This window comes from Muntiacus reevesi, chromosome 2 (genome assembly GCF_963930625.1).
Source record: "Muntiacus reevesi chromosome 2, mMunRee1.1, whole genome shotgun sequence".
In the NCBI taxonomy this organism is placed as follows: domain Eukaryota; kingdom Metazoa; phylum Chordata; class Mammalia; order Artiodactyla; family Cervidae; genus Muntiacus; species Muntiacus reevesi.
The window spans coordinates 12,441,733-12,463,398 of NC_089250.1; the positions used below are offsets into that span (position 1 = coordinate 12,441,733).

The 21,666-nt window shown below is 47.0% G+C and overlaps 1 protein-coding gene across 8 annotated transcripts in view; it reads right to left on the reverse strand.

The window, feature by feature from the left end:
- Positions 1 to 1,777: 1,777 nt before the first annotated feature.
- SFMBT2 (Scm like with four mbt domains 2) overlaps positions 1,778 to 21,666 on the reverse strand; it is a 178,319-nt gene continuing 158,430 nt past the window's right edge. For all 8 annotated transcript variants that reach the window (XM_065920954.1, XM_065920952.1, XM_065920957.1 and 5 more), the window contains 6 exons: positions 20,970 to 21,079; positions 12,462 to 12,637; positions 11,195 to 11,361; positions 10,602 to 10,865; positions 9,726 to 9,854; positions 1,778 to 6,481 (listed from right to left, as the gene is read on the reverse strand). In XM_065920954.1, coding sequence (XP_065777026.1) covers positions 6,341 to 6,481; positions 9,726 to 9,854; positions 10,602 to 10,865; positions 11,195 to 11,361; positions 12,462 to 12,637; positions 20,970 to 21,079 — 987 coding nt within the window. In that variant the 3' untranslated portion in view covers positions 1,778 to 6,340. The remainder of the gene's footprint in view (positions 6,482 to 9,725; positions 9,855 to 10,601; positions 10,866 to 11,194; positions 11,362 to 12,461; positions 12,638 to 20,969; positions 21,080 to 21,666) is intronic.

Here is a 21,666-nt window from a genome sequence, read left to right on the forward strand (position 1 = left end):
CAGTCCAAGGGACTCTTAAGAGTCTTCTCCAACACCACAGTTCAAAAGCATCAATTCCTCAGCGCTCAGCTTTCTTCATAGTCCAACTCTCACATCCATACATGACCACTAGAGAAACCATAGCCTTGACTAAATGGACTTTTGTTGGCAAAATAATGTCTCTGCTTTTTAATATGCTGTCTAGGTTGGTCATAACTTTCCTTCCAAGGAGTAAGCGTCTTTTAATTTCATGGCTGCAGTCACCATCTACAGTGATTTTGGAGCCCAAAAAAATAAAGTCTGACACTGTTCCCCCATCTATTTCCCATGAAGTGATGGGACCAGATGCCATGATTTTAGTTTTCTGAATGTTGAGCTTTAAGCCAACTTTTTCACTCTCCTCTTTCACTTTCATCAAGAGACTTTTTAGTTCCTCTTCACTTTCTGCCATAAGGGTGGTATCATCTGCATATCTGAGATTATTGATATTTCTCCCGGCAAACTTGATTTCAGCTTGTGCTTCTTCCAACCCAGCATTTCTCATGATGTACTCTGCATATAAGTTAAATAAGCAGGGTGACAATATACAGCCTTGACGTACTCCTTTTCCTATTTGGAACCAGTCTGTTGTTCCATGTCCAGTTCTAACTGTTGCTTCCTGACCTGCATATAGGGTTCTCAAGAAGCAGGTCAGATGGTCTGGTATGCCCATCTCTTTCAGAATTTTCCAGTTTATTGTGATCCACACAAAGGCTTTGGCATAGTCATTCAGTTTAGACATCTGGAAAAGTGTTTGGTTTCCCTTATTATATATTTGATCTATAAGCTTGTCATTAAACATCTTCATCACAAATAGAAATGCAATTGTATGTACTCAGCCATATAATCCTGATCTAGATGCTGCTAGAATATTTTGGGAAAATGAACCATATGCTATTAAATCTTTACTAAGAGCAAAAGCTCCCATAATTAAAAGCAAAATAAAAAATTCTATATGCAGAATTTGATTGCCAGCAGGGTGAAAGAATACATTTAAAGCAAAGTAAGGTGCAACAGTTAGAACTGGACATGGAACAACGGACTGGCTCAAAATTGGGAAAGGAGTATGTCAAAGACATGAGTCTGAACAAACTCTGGGAGATAACGAAGGACAGGGAAGCCTCGCGTGCTGGAGTTGGTGGGGTTGCAAAGAGTCGGACATGACTAAGCAACTGAACAACAAGATGCTGGAGACAGTCTGCGGTTGGAAGCAGAAATTGCTCAGCACTCCCCCATCTCCTTCCCCTTAAAGGTCTCTATCCCCTCACCTTATATGGCCCTCAGTGATGCTGCCCAGGCAGTGGTAGGGGAGGGGAAGGAACATTCTAACCTGGAGACAGAGACCCCAGGATCTACGCAAAAATCTTCTCCTCTTCCGACTTGGATGTTTATACCTATTTGTGTCACTGAAGGGCAGTGAAAAATTTAAACACAGCTGTTTACTTATCACTCTCCTGGCCATAAATCAGTGTTCCTACTAACGCACAAGGTGATCATACAATGGAAAATGGGAAGGCTGGAGGCGATCGTGTGAGGATATAATGTTTTAATAAAAAGAATAAACACAAGATCCTGAGTAAAAATATCCAGAACAAGCAGGTGACCTTGAAAAGTAACATAGGATTTTGAGAGCCATGGTTACTAAAACCCTATAAACATCTGCTTCAGTGCACAGTGGGAAATAAAACATGAGATAATCTTAACTCAAACCTTACAAATAATATTTAATAACTTTCCACATAAAGACAAAAACAAAACCATAGAATTTATTCTTACTTTATTAACAATGTGGCTTACAATTTTTTCAAGTAAAAAGGGGTTTTTTTCATTTAGAATAAAAATTAAAATATAACTCTGATATAGATTTTCATTTATTTACATGAAAACATATATACAGAATATAATCTTACAGCAAATCAATGACATGCCCTTTTGTCCTGCAAATTTCAAAAGTAAAAACACCAACTCTTCTCTTTTATGCACCAAAACAGACACAAGATATGAATCAAGTTCCAATACAAACTATTCAAACTGGAACGCAGAGCAGTAAAACAGCTTTCGACGGTCACGACTAGGGGTAGTTTATGCTTCTAGACCTCATGCAGGCTCCCATTCTGAACAACAAATGAGATGATCTTTTTTTTCTGTCATTTAAAACATTTTTTGTCTTCAATCTCCCACTGTAAAGTGATTTTCAGCAAATGCCGATTCGAACTTTTTCTTCAACACATCCCTCTGGTCCACATGAAGCACCCGATCTGTCTGGCGATGCAGTTATTGACCTATTGGTCCTCACTGGTACCCAATCCTAGCCATTTTTAAAATAAAACCAGTAAAACAGAAAGTCTGCAGCTCAGGATACTGTGTTATTACCAATCCTCTAAACCAGAGATGCTTTACTTAACCAAAACCCAAGGCAGCACCGTGTTAGCACTTAGAATTTTTAGGTGAATTCAGTGGGTCAAAAATAGCACAGATGGTTACTGGTGCCTCGGGTTCAGGACCCATGCAAATCAACCCTAGTGATAAAAGTTATGAGAGTTGCCCAAAGAAAAAACTCAACCCAGCTGAAAGGAGTAAAGCAATTTCCAAAGAACTCTTGAACAGAAAAGAACAAGTGAAGGAAGAAAGAGAATCATGACACTGTAATTGTTGCCAATGGAGCTTCTCTTGTTATTTAGTTATTTCACAAGCCATATGTGTGCATCCCTAACAATTGTTTTTACCTTAAAAACTACAGTTACCTGAAAATTTACTATTTTTCCCTTCAAAAAACTGTACCCTTGGTCTCAGTTTTCTAAAGACAAAGGATAGAGCAGGACTTGGAGCCTAGATTCACCAAAAAAGCAACAATAGTGTTCAAATCACAAAGACTTTACTTAACGCAACTGTTTCTACAGTTCTATCTACAGAAATAAACACAAATGGGTGTTTGACAAAATTAGTATGGAAGTTCTAATGTTTCCAAAATGACATCCTTAGATAGGGACATTTGGTTTAAGATAAAAAGCAAGTCTCAGAACTCGCCTGATAACAACACTCCAGATTCTCTGACACACATTAAGGAAACTGAGACCAATCTTCAAAGGCTGATCAAAACCAACCTTCCGGAGACTGTCGTGTGGGCCAGTGTGAAAGATCTGAGTCATTCTAATTCATTGAGAAACAGATCAAACACAAGAAATCATCGTTCAAAAATGATCAAATAAGGCAAAGCAACCTAACAGCTATACAGCGCAAACTGTGAGCTAATCTTTGATCAAATGAACCTAATTTTAAAAGTGATGGATTTCTCCATACTATGCAACTTTGTGGTGAAGGAAACTGGGTTTTTTGGTAGGCAAAAAATGAGTTCTTCTGTAATGGGGGTCATACCTTACTTACTCTTTCTAGATTTACATTTTTGTGGATAAGAGATTTTCCTAACACAGGACACAAACAGTCAAGAGATAAGAGGTCGACAGAAGCATCCTTAGCTTTAGGTTGGAACTGAGTGATGGACTCAGCCTTCGAGATGAGGTGTTACACTGCACAGACGGAAGCGTCTGCATCTCAGGCAGTTCCTGAAGGGACCAAGCAGTGTGGTGCGCAGAGGAGAGGACTCTGGTCCCAAAGCGTCTTCTGGGAGGTCACGGGGAGATGGCAGCATCTGGGGATGAAGAGGGAAGGGGGCATCGCTGGGTGGAGCATTTCCACCAAGGAGGGTTTATCCTAGGGGCTGTGGTGCGCTGGCGGCTACAGATGTGAGATGAACTCTTCCCGCCACGAGGGACAGAAACACAGGAATGACACAGTCACGACAGGCAAACGTTCCTTGAAAACCGGCCGTTTCTCTGAGATGGAAGCTGGTGAGCGGTGAACTCTACAGAGACAGGAACGCCACCGGACACTCTGCAGCTCAAGTCCCGCTGACGGGAAGCGGCACAGAGCCAGCAGAGGATTCCCGGAGAGCCAGAGCCGGAGGGCGCGTGGGCAGCGGACAGAACGAAAAACATCTTCTTGACCCTGAAGAGTCTCCCGGCTCCCAGCAGGGTGGGCTGATGGTGCCCCGACGGCCCCAAGCTGCAGTTGGACCTCTCCCGGCCTGGCACGGCCGGGCCCTCACCAGGCACGCGAGTGGACAGGGCTGAGCCCTCAGAGACCGAGGACGAGGGGGGCTCTGGGCACCTGGCCCCTCGGGGAGAGGCCACGGCCCCAGCGACGGTGGGGTGTCTTCCTCGGCTGCCAGGTGGGAGGCCTCCAGCCCCTCTGGGTGGGCTCCAGGGCTTACCCCCCCACCCACGGGCGCCGGAGAGCACAGTACTCCAGTGCAACCCGTCCCAGAGCCATCCAGGGAGGGCATGGAAGGTGGCACTCATTCTGAAAGGGTGAGTGGCCCCCCGTCATTTGCACCCCATGTGCAATGGGAAGAGCTCAGCTAGAAAAGGCCACAGTGAGGATCACAAGCGTGTCCGAGGCAGGAAAACCCCCAAGACCTTACAAGGAGGCCCTTCTCAAGCAGCTGACAGAGCTGACCTCCCTGGGACGGAGCGTTGAGGACAAAAGCCCGTGGCTGAGGAGACAAGAGGTGAAGAACAGAGAAGGGGCGGAAACTTGAGCTTGGAGAAGAGGAATCAAACCACAGGCCAGGCCTGACTCCCCGCGGAACTGTCCGTACTCGTGGGCCGAGAAGACGGGGCTCCCGACCGACGCGCCCGGGCAACTCCACCGCCAAACGTTTAAACCTGCCTTAGGGCCAGTCACGGGGGAGACGACAGCCTCAACCACGAAATGCATGTTTCCCCTTTTCATCAGTAATGGTGACAGATGATGACAAAAGGTTAGCCTCCGTGATTGAGCCTCTCAAGATCTGACAGGACGCCGGGCCTCCGTATGTTGCAGAAATACAAGCAGCTCATCAGCCCACCCAGGACGTTATTCCTGGAACTGTTGACACTCTCATCAAAGAGAAAAGGTCAAAGTAATAAAGGAAGAGAAGGCTGTGCACCCCTGCCTCTCCAGGGGCAATGTGGAGGCCCAGCTTCCGCGCACAAGTTTAAAAAGGCATTTAAGCAACAATCAGCCCAGAAGACAATGGTCCGTTTGGGACTGCAGGGTGCGTGTGGACAAGCGCCTGGTTCCAGAGACCAGCTGGCTCCTGGAGCCACAGACCTTTCTATAAATGACGGGACCCACTTAGTGAAAACTGCCAAGAGACATCCCAAGTAAATCAGAGGCAGGGTGGGCTGCAGCCATTGCGCAGTCACTCTCTTTGTCTCATTCTGGCCAATCCAGACTCTCCCCTGACAGCAGGAGCAGGCTGGGGACAAGGGGACCCACGTCCCCGCCACATCGTAAGAGTTCACCCCTATCGGTTTACTGGAAGGAGGTCCAGAGTGATTCAACATCAGCCCAGATGTTGGGGTCAGTCACTGGCTGACCCAGGGGCGCGTGTGCCTCTGCCTCTGCCTCTGCAGAGGTGACCGAGGTGGGACTCAGAGGGGACGGCCCGGGAGACCCGGGGCAGGGACCCCTCTCAGGGGAGGAGCATCAGCAGCTTTCCCCAGTCTCCCCCAGGCTTTGCTCTCCGGAATGAAGCTCTGCCTTCAATGCACAATTCAAGATGCCCCCAAAGATGCGAGGAGTCCCTCTTCCATCTGGTCATGGTTATTCAGAACGTGGGGGACCTTGAAGGTTCCAAGGTCGACAAGGAATGCCTTCCATAGGACGGCAAGCACGTCTCCTCCCTGAAGGCTCCCTGGATGCCCACCTCCCCACTGTGACATGCTCCGTCTCCCTTCACTGCCCAATAGGCAGAGTCCCTTTTCCGCTAACTGTCATCCGAAAGATCACCCAGAGCTGTGCGTGAGAAATGAGCCGCCACCAGACCAAACTGCGGTGACAGTCACGTGTATCGACCTGAAAGAAGCACCTATGGAGGCACTTGGGGTACAAGGACAGTGAGGTCACTGGAATACCTCCTTCCGGGTCATGACGGAAAAGACATCAGCTGTGCCGGGTTTTTGAAGCATGGGCCTTGGCTTAGGAAGCTGCCTGGTTTGGGGTGGGAGAAAGATGGGGTGTGGTCTACAGAGACGGAGGTCCACACCCGTAGGGTATGAGCGGTAACTCACACCCTGCAGGACCACGGCTGTGGGCTTGGGTGCTCTGCAAACGCGGAAATGTCAAGCAGGCTGGTGGGCGGAGGAGGCCCTCGCGTGGACACCTGTTGGATGCACCATCACACACGTCTGGGGAAAACAGAAGTTCCAGTCCGGGAAACCTCCTGAGACCCAAGACGCGGCATTCGCCGGGCTGGCGAGCAGCCTGGGAGCAGGCGGGGTCAGTTGGCATACTGGGCGTAGAAGGCCACCTTGACCCGCTCAATCTGGTGGCAAAGCTTGATGGCGGGGCCCAGCTTCAGCTCCATGCACTCCTGCACCGTGGGGAGCGTCAGCAACAGGAGCGCCTGCCCATCGATGTCCTGCTGGGAGAGAGAGAAGGTTAGAGCCAAGATGGCAATCTGGCTTGACGGCTGCCTAATCCCTTGTTGAGAAAACATTTCTGCTAAAAGAACACTGGCTACTGTGAAATTCACCAGCCCCGACTGGAAGGGCCGGAGGGCTGGACTTGGCTTTCCGCAAGGTCCGGCCCTTGGGGCTGTGGTGGGCAAGGCCCCCCGGCCCCCAGGTCCAGCCCGTCCTGGGCTGTGGTGTCCCCCCACTGCTCTGCGGTGACTCTCTGAGCCCTGAGAAGGGCTCTCCACCAACAGGAGACCGGCCGTGACAGCTCCCATCAGGAGGGCGGAGACGCCGTTAACCACACAACGCGATCCTCTGTGGGAAAACACGTTCGCTTGGACATGCGTGTGCACACACACCCTTACATCTGTGACCTGCGTCACCCAGAATGAGGCCTGAGCTCTGTCTTATTTAGCTTTCTGCATCCATACACAGGGGCCCCACGATGGAGAGACTCACTCAGTGGTGGGTGAGCCGCAGTCACTGCAGAAAGAAGAGCAAGGCTCAGCCTCAGGCTTCAGGACCCACCCTTGGGCAGCTCTGCTCCTTGACCAGCCTGCTTCCCGTAAGAACTGGGTTTATTTATCCAGACGTTGTTTGACTGGGCTACTGATTGTCACTGCAACCCCTTCCAGGGCACCTAGCCTTCACATTCGGGGGAAATGGGTGAGGGTCTGAGAGCCTGCAGGCCCTCTGTCATTACAGAGGTTGTGGGGGGCAGGAGCAGACACCCTGGGATCCTGCTACCTGGGGAAGCAGGAGCCTTGGGGCTGCCAGGGAGGCAATGGCCACAGCACCTCAGCAGGGGTCAGGGAGTTTCACAGAGGCAGTGTTTGTTCTTAAACTGCTGGCTTATTTAGCTATTCTGCAAACCTCTAAAGCAAAAAAAAAAAAAAACAAAAAAAAACCACCCTAAATTCATAAATTAATTTTGGGGGAGGTGCTATAAGCCTCTTGGCTTCCCTGGTAGCTCAGCTGGTAAAAGAATCCTCCCGCAATGCAGGAGACCTGGGTTCGATCCCTGGGTCAGGAAGATCCCCTGGAGGAGGGCATGGCTACCCACTCCAGTATTCCGCCATGGACAGAGGAGCCTCACGCGCTACAGTCCATGGGGTGGCTAAGACTCAGACAAAATATATATAGAACTAGTTGTATGTCAGCCCCCAGAGAAGATGCAGGAGACACAAAATGAGTGAGATGGGCTTTCTCCTGCAGCCCAAGAACAGACAAGGAGCCAGCCAGGGCACAGACGAGAAAGGTCGCCAGAGCCGGAGATGCTGGGGGGCCAGGGACAGCCTCGTGCTGAACTCTCTGGGAGCCAAGCCGGGTGCGGGGTCTTTGCTGCCCCGGCTCTATCCTCAGCACCCAGAGCAGTTCCCGCTGCCACAGAACAGGGGTTCACTGAACACGCGCCAAGAGAACGCACGGGAAAAACTGGCCGTGATGAACATGAAAGTCCAAAGGTGGGGAAAGGAAGTGATAAAGAAAGAGTCTGGAGGGTGAGCAGAAACGGAGGAGAAGCAAATTGGGTAGTTTGCATACTGCATAACTGTGATTCACAAAAGGTGAGTGACTGTCAAAATTTTATGGGTTTTGTGTTTTTATAGATGTGTGGCGGTTTCCTATATAATGTACATGTTTGCAGCATGAAATTATAGAGTATAGGTTTTTTAAGCAGCTGCTGTAACATTTCAGAATTAAAAAGCATATATTCTGGCAACAGGAAACTTGCAATTTTTGTAAAAGCTCCTTGTGATTATGACAGTTTCTGAATTTACCACTCAGAATCAGGGGAGGGAAGGCGTGTGGCTGCGATTCCATGTGCTGTGAATTCTCACAGAGGCTAAACCCCCAGCTCCTCCTTGTTCACCTAAAAACTCATCCAACACCTGAAGTGACCCCTGGAGGCCTTATCAAATCAGAGTTGTGGCATTTGGGCTCAAAGGTGAAAGAACAAATTACTTATTGAAGGTCTGAGTGAACAAAAACACCCGCAAGTGCCCAGAGACTTCAGGCAGCCCCACGAACAACGGCCTTCTACTGTGACAGATGAAATGGCCTTACGTAGACGTTAAAGAGAAACAAGACTGCGATCAACTAAACTCTACCTATTTTTCTCTCTATAAGAGAAATAAGTAGGGACACAGGGCCGAGTCTCTCAGTGATGTGAGAAGATGCGCCTTATTGATCCTAAGAGCGGCCAAGTGTCAGGAATGTTTTAGATGTCTTAACTTGGGAAGGCACGAAACTTTGTGACATTTTACTATAAACAGGGATTAAAGTCTAACGAAGGATGGCTCAGGATAAGCAGTATTTTAGCCTCTTCCTCAAATCAGCTCTGTTTTCGCTTCCTTGCTTATTACCAGATATTTAGAAAAGGAATCAACACTGAATCCGTTGAACAGTGATGAAAGTAGTGTTCAGTAAAACGCAGGGGCCTGAGGGTTTCTGCCTCTGGGAAGATTAAGTAGACTTTTCTCTATTTTTCCAGAGATGTGAAAGCCCTGGGGGTTACAAATAAGACAAATACAGGAAGACTCGGGGGGTGGAGAGAGGAACAAGACCAGCCAGGGACGGGGGACCCCAGATGCAACCCGGTGGCCAGAGGTCAGGCTTCTGTTAGTCGGCTGCCCTCCTGTGACTTTAGGCTTGCTGCTGTTCAGCCACTCAGCCGTGCCCGACTCTCTGCGACCCCGTGGACTGCGGCACGGCAGGCTTCCCTGTTCTCTACTGTCTCTCAGAGTTTGCTCAAACTCGAGTCCTATGACTTTACTACTCAACAAGCAGGCAGTCCAGAAGTGCCAACGGGCACCGATGAAGCCACCCAACCAAAGCCTCTGCTCTCTCTCCTGGGGGGTGGAGCTGGGAAGACAGAAGCCTCTCAGACGACAGCTGCTTGACTGTGGGACAAGCGTCCCCCACCCGCCAGCAAAGGCAAAGCCGGGAGCACTGACCACCAGCCTGGCCAGGCCACCTAAGACCCCCCCAGCCAGCGTCCCCTCTCCCCCACCACAGGGTATCCGAGAACCCCCAGGGAAACCTGAGATGTCATCTCCATCAGATGTCAGAGCCCCCGCAGGGGTGCTGGTGGGACCACGTGTGGAGCTTCCTGCTCTCTGCCCCCAGTAATGACAGGGCCCGTCCCCCTGGCATAGCCAACTCCCAGGAAGCCAGATGACACAGAAGACCCAGGACAGAAGCCCGTACCTGCTCCTGAAATATCTTGGCCAGGGGCGCGCAGTCCGTCAGCTTGATGAACCTCACCACATCCGTCACCGACCACTCCAGGGGGTTGCTCTCCAGAACCAACCTCTCCTCCTCCTCCTGCTTCACATCCTGCAGACAGAAGGGAAGCGAGAGGTCTTTTCATTGCTTCCCAGATGGTGGGACACTCTCTGAACCCAGCGGGCTGCATCCGGACTTCCTGGACCGCATGCGGCCTTCTCACTGGGCACCTGGGCAGACACAGATACAGCCAGTGTCCAGGGAGGCGCTAAGCAACTCGTCTGGGCTGTGACTTTGCTTCTAAGACTTGTGCGTCTTTAGAGGTAATAAAAAAAAAAAGAAAACAAGGCATGGCGATGGTGACTGTGACTCCCAAGCTCAGGAGGTGTGGGGCCAGCTCGTCACTGCTCCATCCCTGATGGTGAAGAAGTGGCAGGAGCCAGTGACTGGACGAGAGGCCGCTCTGCCCCCGTGGACGTATGTGATGCTGGTGCCAGCGACCTGCCAGCTGACGGTGTAACACGTGGGTTCAGGGGAGACCTGACGCCCCGACTACACATTTTATAGTATCATAAGGTCTCCTAAGGAGGGAAAGCCCAGGATTTAATAGGACCATGAGGACTTGCTGTCTGTTCCCCTGACAAGAGTCCCTGTGGCTTTCAAGTCTTCCCCAGAACCCCATCCTGAGGCTCACTGCCCCCTTCATTGGATGCGGAGTCACCAGGATTTCTGGTCCCAATTCAGGAACTCAGCGGGAGCAGCTGCTAGAGATTTATCTTAAACTAGGGGCCCAAGTGCACATGAAGCTGTCCCCATTGGGGACACCAGATAAGCCAGTCCATGCGACCCACGCTTCACCTCTGCTGCCTCCTGGCTGGTGGCCGGGCTCCGGGGGGCCCCTTCGGCCTGGGGGGCAGCTGGCGCCCTCCGGGCCCTGCGTGTCCTCTCCACCGGGGTCCGTCGCTCGGCCTCCACACTGCTCCGCAGGGTCACGGCCCTCCTGGGTCGGGTGGAGGGCACCTCGGCTGAGGACGTGTCTGTCTGGTCATCACGGATCTCGGAGCCGGTCTCCTCACTCCCAGAGTCATCGTCCACTGCGTCTGCATCCTCCTCTTCGCTCTCCTAGGGGGATGAGAGGTACAGTGAGGTGGCAGAGAAGGCAGGAGGGGGCCTGCCACTCCCCACAGACCCTCCCCTGCCTGGCACCCATGCCGCCTTCCTCATGAGGTTTGTCCAAAGAGGCCCAAAAGACGGACCCCAGGGTCCCACCCAGGGCCCAGTGGCACCTCTGTCTGCCAGGGACGCTGCAGTGTTAAGTCTATTCTACAAGTAAGACAGGGTACCGGCTCATAATCCCCACTGCTCAGCATCAAACCACGGCCTCAGTATCCACAGTGAAGCTGCAGCTCTGCTTCCCAATAGACCATCAGCAGCGTCTGAGCCGGACATACCTCTCCGGAGCCTGTGGCCAAGTCCACAGCGGACGACCTCCGCTTCTTCTGCACAAACATGGATTTTCGTCGCTTCCTGCGTCTGGCCGGTTTAGGGTGTCCACTCTCAATGCGGCTTTCCCCAATCGGGGGCTTGCTGATTTTCCTTCTCTTCCCATAATAGTAAGCTAGAGAGAGAGATGGTTAAAATCGCTGTTAAAAGGTTACATCCAGGGCTTATGTGGAGGAAGAGGGATAGAGGAGAGAAGGAAAATAAAAGGAGAGGGAGGGGGAAGTGAGAGAGAGAGAGAGGAGATCAACAATGGAGATGAAGCTTCACATCCCATCCGCATCTCGGGAAACAATTCTGACAAAATGGCTCACAGGGAGGAACCCTGTCTCAATGCCCTTGTGGTCACAGGTATCAAGGGCAGAAGTGGTCCCTCTCAGAACTGGTGCTGAACACGCAGGCCAAATTAATGGGGCATCTCTTTACTTTTCAAATAGTGTTCCTTACCTGCTATTCTTCACTCCTTCAGTGGACACTTTCCTTACTTCTGAATTCAACAGCAGAGCTATATGTCTGTGTTAGAAAATTTCTCACCAAATTTCAATAATATTGATGCATTTTATAAGTTGAATGTCTAATCAACTAATTAAAACTGACTGCAATCCAGTTTTCAATTATGATCACCATCCAGAACGCTTCCTCAATTAACTGAAGCTTCAACTGTTCCATGTGGAACTCTCATAAAAGAACCAAATGCACCAAAGGAAGCTTTATCTAATGGCTGGAGGCATCAGAAAGAAAACACCAAACGCACCCAGGTGACAGACGGGGGTCCACACATCTCCAAGCTGCTGTACCGCAGAGGAAAGTCACCAGCCTCCTGACTGCAATTTTCTCAGATGCAAAATGACCAACGAAAACTGTCTATTTCCAGTACCTCCCACTATGTCCATAAACTAGGTCCATAAAGATGGTGTTTATAAAAACCGTCGAGAAACCCACCCATGGGTTAAGTGAACAAACATTTATACATCAGTGTCTGATACCCAGAGAGAACCATGGTGCAGCTTGTCCAGGACCATGGTCCCAAAAGAACCAGACACCCCCTCCCATTCCTTACACCGGGAGAGAAACACACGAGTATCTACCGAGCAAACCTTAAAGAATTCTCCTGCAGCTACTCCGATGAAAAGCTATTCAAAAGGTCTGGAAGCCCACCAACTACATCACCCTACAGTGCAGACCCACAGGTCGCTGTTCCTTTCACTTTCCACTTACTGTATTTGGTTTTGGTGTGGATAGAGCAGTTCTCTGGGCAGTTTTCAGAAACCAGCACAGGACTGAACAAATTTGGACAGCACTCGAGCTTGGCACAGACCCGGCGGCAGAAGTCCGCTACCTGGTCGGATGTGCGGACGATCTTGGCCACAGCCCGGTACGTTTTGCCTCTATACCTGGAAACAGAGAAGGAAAGGTGATAAAGAGACCACGGGCTCGCTGATTTCCACACAGTGGATTCTGAAGCAGCGCATTCGCTCTCTAACAACAGGGTGGGCTGTGTGTGGTTTCTCTTCCATTTGCTCTCATTGTTCCTTATGAGCTCACAGAACGGTTTTTAAGAAATGCCCAGTGCTGTGGGCAATGTTCGTGGTGACTGCACGCATGGTCACTGACACCCACAGAAAACCCAGGATCCCGAAAAAAAGACTTCCAATCGGTGCCTTATACTAGTGACTGAAGTCAAAGTCACTCCATCATGTCTAACTCTTTGTGATCCCATGGACTGCAGCCCACCAGGCTCCTCTGTCCATGGGATTCTCCAGGCAAGAATACTGGAGTGGGGAGCCATTGCCTTCTCCAGGGGATCTTCCTGATTCAGGGATCGAACCTGGGTCTTCTGCATTGTAGACAGATTCTTTACCATCTGAACCGCCAGAGAAGCCCATTCTCACCATGGTATATGTAACTGAACACCCCTCCAGAATGCTTCTGAAATCCAAACAGTGTCATTCACGGCTCAAGACTCTTGAGAAAAAACTTTCTCCTGCCCAAGAAAAACCGCATGAAATCACCAATGTAAAAATAGAACCCAGATCTTCTGAAAAGCAGGTTGGATAGCTTCCTGTCTGAAAAATAGGTACTGCAGCCCTCATTCAAATGCTCAGGATTAACAATGCTGTAAATCACCCTGGCTGAAAAGGTAAGTTTTTGGAAATAGGTTTGAGTCACCTTTCAACACAGTTTTTAAAACTACCATTGGTACAAAATGGTTACAAATTTCTCAGTTGGCAACAGATCCCAGGTCTTCATTTAATTCACATCTCACTAAACTTAAGGGTCCACTGAAATGAGGACCCATCAAAACAACTGGGCCTATTAAACTCTGCCCTTGATGGACCCCCTAATTGTTAAGTGGAAATCCTGAACGATAATTGATTTTCCAGGAAAGAGGCACGGAGTGGTAACTCTGGCTGGGAACACTCGTGTTAGTTTTAGGAAAAACTGCCCGAGAGAAAGAAGCACCAGGGAGGCCAGCCTTGTCAGTTTCCAAATCAGCAGGGCCCACCTGCTCTGTTACACACTTGCGTACAGATCTCCCCCGACTTCCGACGGGGGCTGTGTTCATCCCTTGGTCATGTCCAACTCTGTGATTCCACAGACTGTAGCCCACCAGGCTCCTCCGTCCATGGGATTCCCCAGGCAAGGATACTGGAGTGGGCTGCCATATCTGTCTCCAGGGATTCTTTCCAACCCAGGGATGGAACCTGTCTCTCCTGCATTGCAGGTAGATTCTTTATACCACTTGGGTTACCTGGGAAGCCTCCTCTGATAGAGGTACATCCCAATAAACCCATCTTATGTTGAAAATATCCTACATTGAAAATGCAATGTATTAATAATACATCTAATGTATCAAACCTCACAGCTTCACCTGCCCACCATAAATGTGCTCAGGAAACTCACATTAGCCTGTGGTTGGGCAAGACCATCTGACATAAAGCCTATTTCATGATAAAGTGTTGAATATCACGTGTAATTAACTGACAACAGAAGTGAAAAACAGAAGGGCTGTCTGTGTCCAGGACAGTTGGAAGAGTTTGGGTTGTTCACCCTCGTGGTCTCGTGGCTGACGGGGGCCCGTGGCCTCTACCCACCATCCCAGATGACAGGGCAGCACAGAAGCCCAGGGAAGATCAACAGGTTCACGTCCAAGTACAGTTTCAGCTGAACGCGTGTCACTTTCACAACATCGTAAAGCTGAAAAATCAAACTGAACCATCTTCAGTCGAGTGGTGGGCCGGTCTCCAACACTCAGCCTCAAAACACGGCAGGAACCACAGGCAATTTGTACAAAGAAAAGTATAATATGAGATCGTCACTGCTGCAATTTGTGAATTAGATATTTCATGCTCAAAACCTAGATCTGGTTCACTAAGAACAGTGGGAGAGATAAGCTGCTTTTGAGTTTATGTCAACTTGTTTTTCCTTTCCTGTCCTTCTGAAGGCTCAACAACTATATGCCAGTGACATTCTTCTCTAGGCGGGGCAGGTGGCCGCAGCTCAAAAGCAGGGGCCAGCGCCTCTCACTTTATCCCACAGCGTGAGCCCAGAGGGACAACACATCGCCGCGGGAGTTTATTCAGTGCCCAGCAAGGCTGCTGTAAACCAGAAGATGAGGTTTCTGAAGCACGTATGACAAGTTCTCTGAAGAAAAAGGGGGAAATGTTGAATGGGACCGTCAGCCAGGCCACAGCAGGCACAAATAACACTCCTGGAAGGAAGGAGGGAATGAGGAAAAGGTCACGGGGGGAAGGGGGAAGTGATGAGGTGCAAGGATGATGAAAAATGGGGAGGAGAGAGCCGCAGGAGGACACGGGGGGAGAGCAGACCCTCGGGTCAGATGGTCCTCAGAGAGGAGCGCTGGCTACATTTCTGCTTTCTCGAGGCTTCTTCCTCTTTCTCCCACAGCGTGGCAGGATTACCAAGGTTCCAGAGAAATCTGGGTGTGAGAGAGGAATTCGCTGGGGGCGGGGGTGTTGCTGAGCTGACATGGGTGTCAGACGCACACTCTTGAAACAGGGCAGGAAGGGAGAGGACCTCAGAGGGACTGGCTCCCTGACGGCCACGTAGGGACCCTTGCAGACCCCACAGTGCACAGAAAGACTATCTGAAGAGGAAGATGGCTCACCATTCAACAGATGCAGAAAAGTTTTCTCGGAGATTCCATTATCGAACTCAAAGCGGAAACTTCAGAGAAACAAAGATCATCATAAATCCCCTCTTTGGGGCATAAATCCCAGGGGTAAACCTACCATAAATCTCCTCCTGGAGAAGTTCCATGACCTTGAAGAAGAAAGACCACTCCTGCCTGCATAAACTATCCAGAACTTTCTTATCTCCCAGTTTTTCTCTTAAAAACCCATTTGTATTTCCCAAAGAAACCTATCTGTTCTTCCCCTAGACGCCTTTTCTTCCCACTCCATTCCCCCTACTAGGTTATGTCTGACGTAGGTGTAATTTCCAAACCTCAGCACAGAGCCCTCTTGCGTGTGCATGCATCCTACCAGCAAAGAAATGGTTTTTGTATTCTGCTGTCTTTTGTCAGTTTAGTTTACAGGCTCCCAGGCGCTGAACCTAAGAGGGTAGATAAAGGGGTTCCTCCCCGCCCAACATCATTAAGGAAGTGTGTAGCCTTCCGATAACTTCCTACCAACTAAAGATTTACATCCATGTGTGAGTGTAAAATAATGCTTAAAATTCTCCAAGCCAGGCTTCAACAGTACATGAACCAAGAAATTCCAGATGTTCAAGTTGGATTTAGAAAAGGCAGAGGAACCAGATATCAAATTGCCAACATCTGCTGGATCATCGAAAAAGCAAAAGAGTTTCAGAAAAACATCTATTTCTGCTTTATTGACTACGCCAAAGCCTTTGACTGTGTGGACCACAATAAACTGTGAAAAATTCTTCAAGAGATGGGAATACCAGACAATCTTACCTGCCTCCTGAGAAATCTGGATGCAGGTCAAGTAGCAACAGTTAGAACTGGGCACGGACCAACAGACTGGTTCCAAATAGGAAAAGGAGTACGTCAAGGCTGTATATTGTCACCCTGCTAATTTAACTTATATGCAGAGTACATCATGAGAAACGCTGGGCTGGATGAAGCACAAGCTGGAATCAAGATTGCTGGGAGAAACATCAATAACCTCAGATATGCAAATGACACCACCCTTATGGCAGAGAGTGAAGAAGAACAAAAGAGCCTCTTAATGAAAGTGAAAGAGGAGAGTGAAAAAAAAAGTTGGCTTAAAACTCAACATTCAAAAAACAAAGATCATGGCATCCGACCACATCATTTCATGGCAAATAGATGGGAATACAATGGAAATAGTGACAGATTTTATTTGCTTTGGCTCCAAAATCACTGCAGATGGTGATTGCAGCCATGAAATTAAAAGATGCTTGCCCCCTGGAAGAAAAGCTATGACCAACCTAGATAGCATATTAAAATCAGAGACAAACTGTCTCTTCCCTTTCAGTTAAGAGTTGAGAAAATCAAAATGGGCCTTGAGTCAAAAAGAAATACAGAATGAAAACACCGAACCTTAGTTCAAGCAGAATGACTTCAATGTGGTCTAAGGTCTATCATTCATCTACAAAATGATCCATATTGGGGCCTTTAAAAAAAACATTTGTGATGCAAGATTTACTTGTGACGGAAATATGACAATGGAGAATAAGATTCCAGTCAAGCTGAATTTACAGTCTGAAATATCTACCGAAGAATTAAAAGGGAAAAAAAGATGATGACTGAAGAAAGAAGGATGCTTGGCCAGGGATGAGAAAAATCCCTCTTCTCATTAGGAGTCAACAGTAGCGGATGGCCCCACTTTCTTTCAAAACAAAGCTTGTACTTCCTTGGCCATGTCTTCTTAATCTAAAAACTCGGGTCTAGAAAATGCAATACTGGCTTTCAGTCTTAAGATACTCAACTCCTCAGAAATTTCTCTCTTCTTTCTTGATTCCTGTATTTCAAGTTATGGGATCTCTATGTGATAAATGGGGGTGTATTTATTTTACAAAAGACAATTCTGATTCAGAACACCTCCAACTGGTCTGTGTGACCCAGAAATGTTGTGCCCAATCTTGATGAATTTATTACACACCAAAAATTCAGTCTTCTCTTTAGAAACTGGCTCACCTGCTTGCTTATCATAATGTTTACAGCATATATTTTCAGGAGAGTAGATTTCTCAAATCTAAGCAAAGTAAAAATTAACATGAACAGACAATATCTTTTTTAGTGAAAAGTCTCTCAGGGAATTATTTTGCAAATAATTCTCCTCGATAGCCAAGTATTACATCTTACCATTCATAAGGTATGGGCATGAATAAATGCCCCTGAAAAAGTAAAATAAATGAAAATACATGCAAAATTAGTCATTGCTTATGAAAAAATGAACCAAAACATCACTGCCATAGAGCTGAACATGACTCACCTAAGGGTAAAGATTTGACTTTATCTGATTTTATCCCCTTCTTTCTGCCTAAGTGATTAAGAAATCTAATTCACTCAAAAATTACATCAAGATATTTCCTCTTTAAGTATTCTGCATAACTGTAACAAAAGACTGGGGAAATCCATTAAAACTCCACCCAGCTTTTATAAAGATTGTCACAAAAGTCATTCTCACAAGAACTGTCTTTTCTTCCCCCTCAGGAAGAGTCTATATACATTTTGGAAAAACATATGTAAATGTCTCTAAATGCAGAGGATAGGAATTCTTTTAAATCCTCCTAAGGTATAGCCAGGCGTAGCCTAAATTCTTTCTCCTAATATTCAAAATAACATAGGTTGATTTAGTGATGTCAATTTCCCAGAAACAAGCAACTTTCTCATCTAGAACTGCTGAAGTGAGCTACACTAGTATCCCTTTTTCCCTTTTCAACAGAGTTATTCCTGGTTTTGCCTTTCAATCCATGTTGTAGACTCATTATACGATAGACTCATACAGTCTTCAAATAGTTCAATAATCTGTTCTGGTATAAAGATATGCAGGCATGCTAAGTCACTTCAGCCGCTTCACAAAGGCATGCTAAGACCCTTTGTGACCCCTATGGACTGCAGCCCACCAGTTGTTGGATAAATAGGCAAGAATTGCTGGGGGAAAACAATAGAGGACAGTGTTTATTTTTCTTCTATTTATGGGTCAAAACTTGTCACTACTGTCCATGGGGTTCTCAGGAGTCATGTACAGATGTGAGAGCTGGACCATAAAGAAGGCTGAGTGCCAAAGAATTCATGCTTTCGAACTGTGGTGCTGGAGAAGACTCTTGAGAGTCCCTTGGACTGCAAGGAGACCAAACCAGTTCATCCTAAAGGAAATCAACCCTGAATATTCATTGGAAGGACTGATGCTGAAGCTGAAGCTCCAATACTTTGGCCACTTGATGTTGACGAGATGACTCACTGGAAAAGACCATAATGCTAGGAAAGACTCACACTAAAAGAAGACGGTGAAACAGGTTACAGATTGCATCAACAGACATGAATCTGAGCAAACTCCAGGAGATTGTGAAGGATAGGGAAGCCTGGCGTGCTGCAGTCCACGGGGTCACATAGAGTCGGACGTGACTTAGGGACTGAACAAAAACAACCTTGTCAATGTCACCCCCACCTTCTTACGTAAATAGGTCTTTTCAGAAAAGGAAAAAACCAATCAGAACCCCCAGATGTTAAGTGCCAGCATTTGCAAAATCCTATGGATGAAGAGCTCATATTATTTCTTCCTGAGAACACTCTCTGTGATGTTATAATTTGAGGACCACAGCCAAGACAAGTAAATGCATTAAAGCAGTTTTCCCCCTCTCTGAGTTAATTTATTCATGACAGAAAGCATTTCAGCCTTTCAGCAAAATGGGAAGAAGTCAACTCTCCTCCCATTCGCACCAATGAAAACATCAATGTTATCAAGATCTAAAAAAGTTGTCGTTTCACATCAGAAGGAAAGAGGTGAATCAACACATAGTATTATAAGGGGTGTTCCCGCTGACTACAAATCTGTCATCATTAACAGCTGCTTTGAGATGCTGCTCTGATTCAGGCGCTTGAAACCCACCTCAGACGCACATTTTCTCATTACAAGTTGCTATGTAAGATTCCGCTAAGGCACACGCTGTCGTGTTTGATATAATTGGTAACACGCTGCCTTTACAAGGCAGCAAGGCTGGGTCACACTGTGTCTGTTCTGATTGTGTCAGGCTGGTTTCATAAAAGCTCTGATTGACTTGGGAACATGAAAATGAGTGCAAACAGTGCAAAATAAACTCTCCCTGTCACTTTGGGAATTTGGAGCAAGTTTCTGGCTTGCTTAGGGAGCCGGGGAGATTTTAATGGAATTTAAGATTGCTGTACTTTTACTATTTCAATATCCTTAGGCATATTTTAGAGGTATTGAATTTTACAGAAAAATTTTAAAACTAGAAATAAGAAGGGCTTTCTGTATAAATACTTGCCCGGGTTATCTGCCACCACTACCAGTAGGAACTGACCTTGGAAGAAAACATTATGTGGCTAAGGACCACCAACTTACATAAAGTAGAAAAATAAAGATTATTAGATTTGAAAATAACATGCTTTGTTTTGGGGGGGCTATAGGTGAAACTCATTTAAATATTCCTTGGAAAAAAAGGGAAGGGTGAAATATGGTGTTCTTCATCAGCATGATGCTTCCAACAGCTCAACACTCTCCTTATTTACATGTATTATATATTCCCTTTAACTTCTGTGATTTTGCAGAGTACTATTGGACCTTAGATGACTTTTATTGTATCTAAAATTATAGAGATGCTCAAAAAAGACACAAGGGGAGGTTGATTGGATAACTAACAATGAATGCAAAATAACCACAAATTTCGCCACTCAGTCCTCATGTAAGTTAACTCCAGAAGAAAACTGCTGGTCATAGAAATTATTCAGAATTCTTCAATTTTCACTGTTTTCTCTAAAAGAGGACTTAGGTATGCTCTAGCCATTGAAAAGTAGTTCACTGTTTAAAACAATATCATTTTCCAAATGTTACAGCAAAATGCAGTCTTAGGATGCTGTGATACAGGAAGTGGACCCATGAAAATGTATTCCACTGGAAAAGAATTAAGTGAATATTAAAAGCCCTCTGAGACCATCAAAGCAATTATTAAACATCAAGCTATTTTGAGAAATCAGTCTTTTTCTATCTATCTCTTAAAGAACTGAGTTCTCACATAGAATGCCAGTGAGTGTGCTCAGTTTGAGTTCCAGAAACTTAAAGCAAAGCAAAATAGAACCTTTCCAATTAGCCTGTTTCCAAATAAAGTAAGTGACCAACTATATGTCCACCCACAGCGTTTTAACCAAAATCAAAGAGAGGTACTGGTTCTTCCTATTTTTTTAAAATTCTCAACTCTATGGATAAGGAACGTCTGTACCTGCCATGAACTTTATAGTATCAGATATTAAGGTCTGTTGATGAAATATGTATAACAATGTTAAGAGAACTCCTCTCTTTATATAAATGTTTCCCTTTGGATTGACTAACCCCTCAGCACGTTTTTATTCTGAACGTTTAACACAAAAAACTCCGTGTAGCCAACACATCTGTGTGGGGCGCCCACAACTATGGAACAACAGTCCTTCTGTTGATGCCACTTCTCTGGGCCATGTCAAAACCAGGAAGGACCAGTTTCAAAGGGGCAGATAAACAAAGCTGAGAACCCTCAGCTTCCAGAAGTAGAGACACTTACTTGGCCTTCAGCGTCTCCTCCTGAAAGTTCCAGTGTGGGTCTTCCACCAGCTGTAATTCCCGTAACACCCTCCCAGGCTTGTAAGCTGCATTGATGAGCATGCTAAGAACCTGATGGGGAAAAACAAGGAATAGCCGTGAACCTCAACTGCATCCATTTCTGCTAAAATGAGAAAGCATCCCGCTGACACTTCCGGGGTGTCTGCCCTGCACCTCTATTCAGCGATAGGCTGGATGGAGTCAGAGAGGACAGTTTGCAGACTGGCACCAATGACGTCTCCATCAATGGGACAGGAAGGCAGTGAAATCCAAGGCCTCTGCCTGGGAGAGTGTGAGTTGCTGGCGGGCAAGAGGGGCGGGGGTGGCCAGCTCTCGCTAACCTTCCAGACTGCAGAAAAACTGGACTGTTCTCTCCAAAGGCCCACTGATCATCCTTCAACTGGATTCCCCTTCAGTACGATCGGTTACTAAGAATTCCATCTTATTCTTAAAAATACATTTCAAGAGAATCACTAAGATGGATATGACAGATCTGTGCCCACACTTTTGAATAAGCTTCAAATATCTGTACAGAGGATTAACAAATTATTTGAAACTCACCTAATGTTGACCCAATTTATGGATATTTAACATTAGGACAATTCTCAGAGATGGGAGTGTTTTGAAAGGAAGTCTGAGTATCTGATGTCATCTGACAA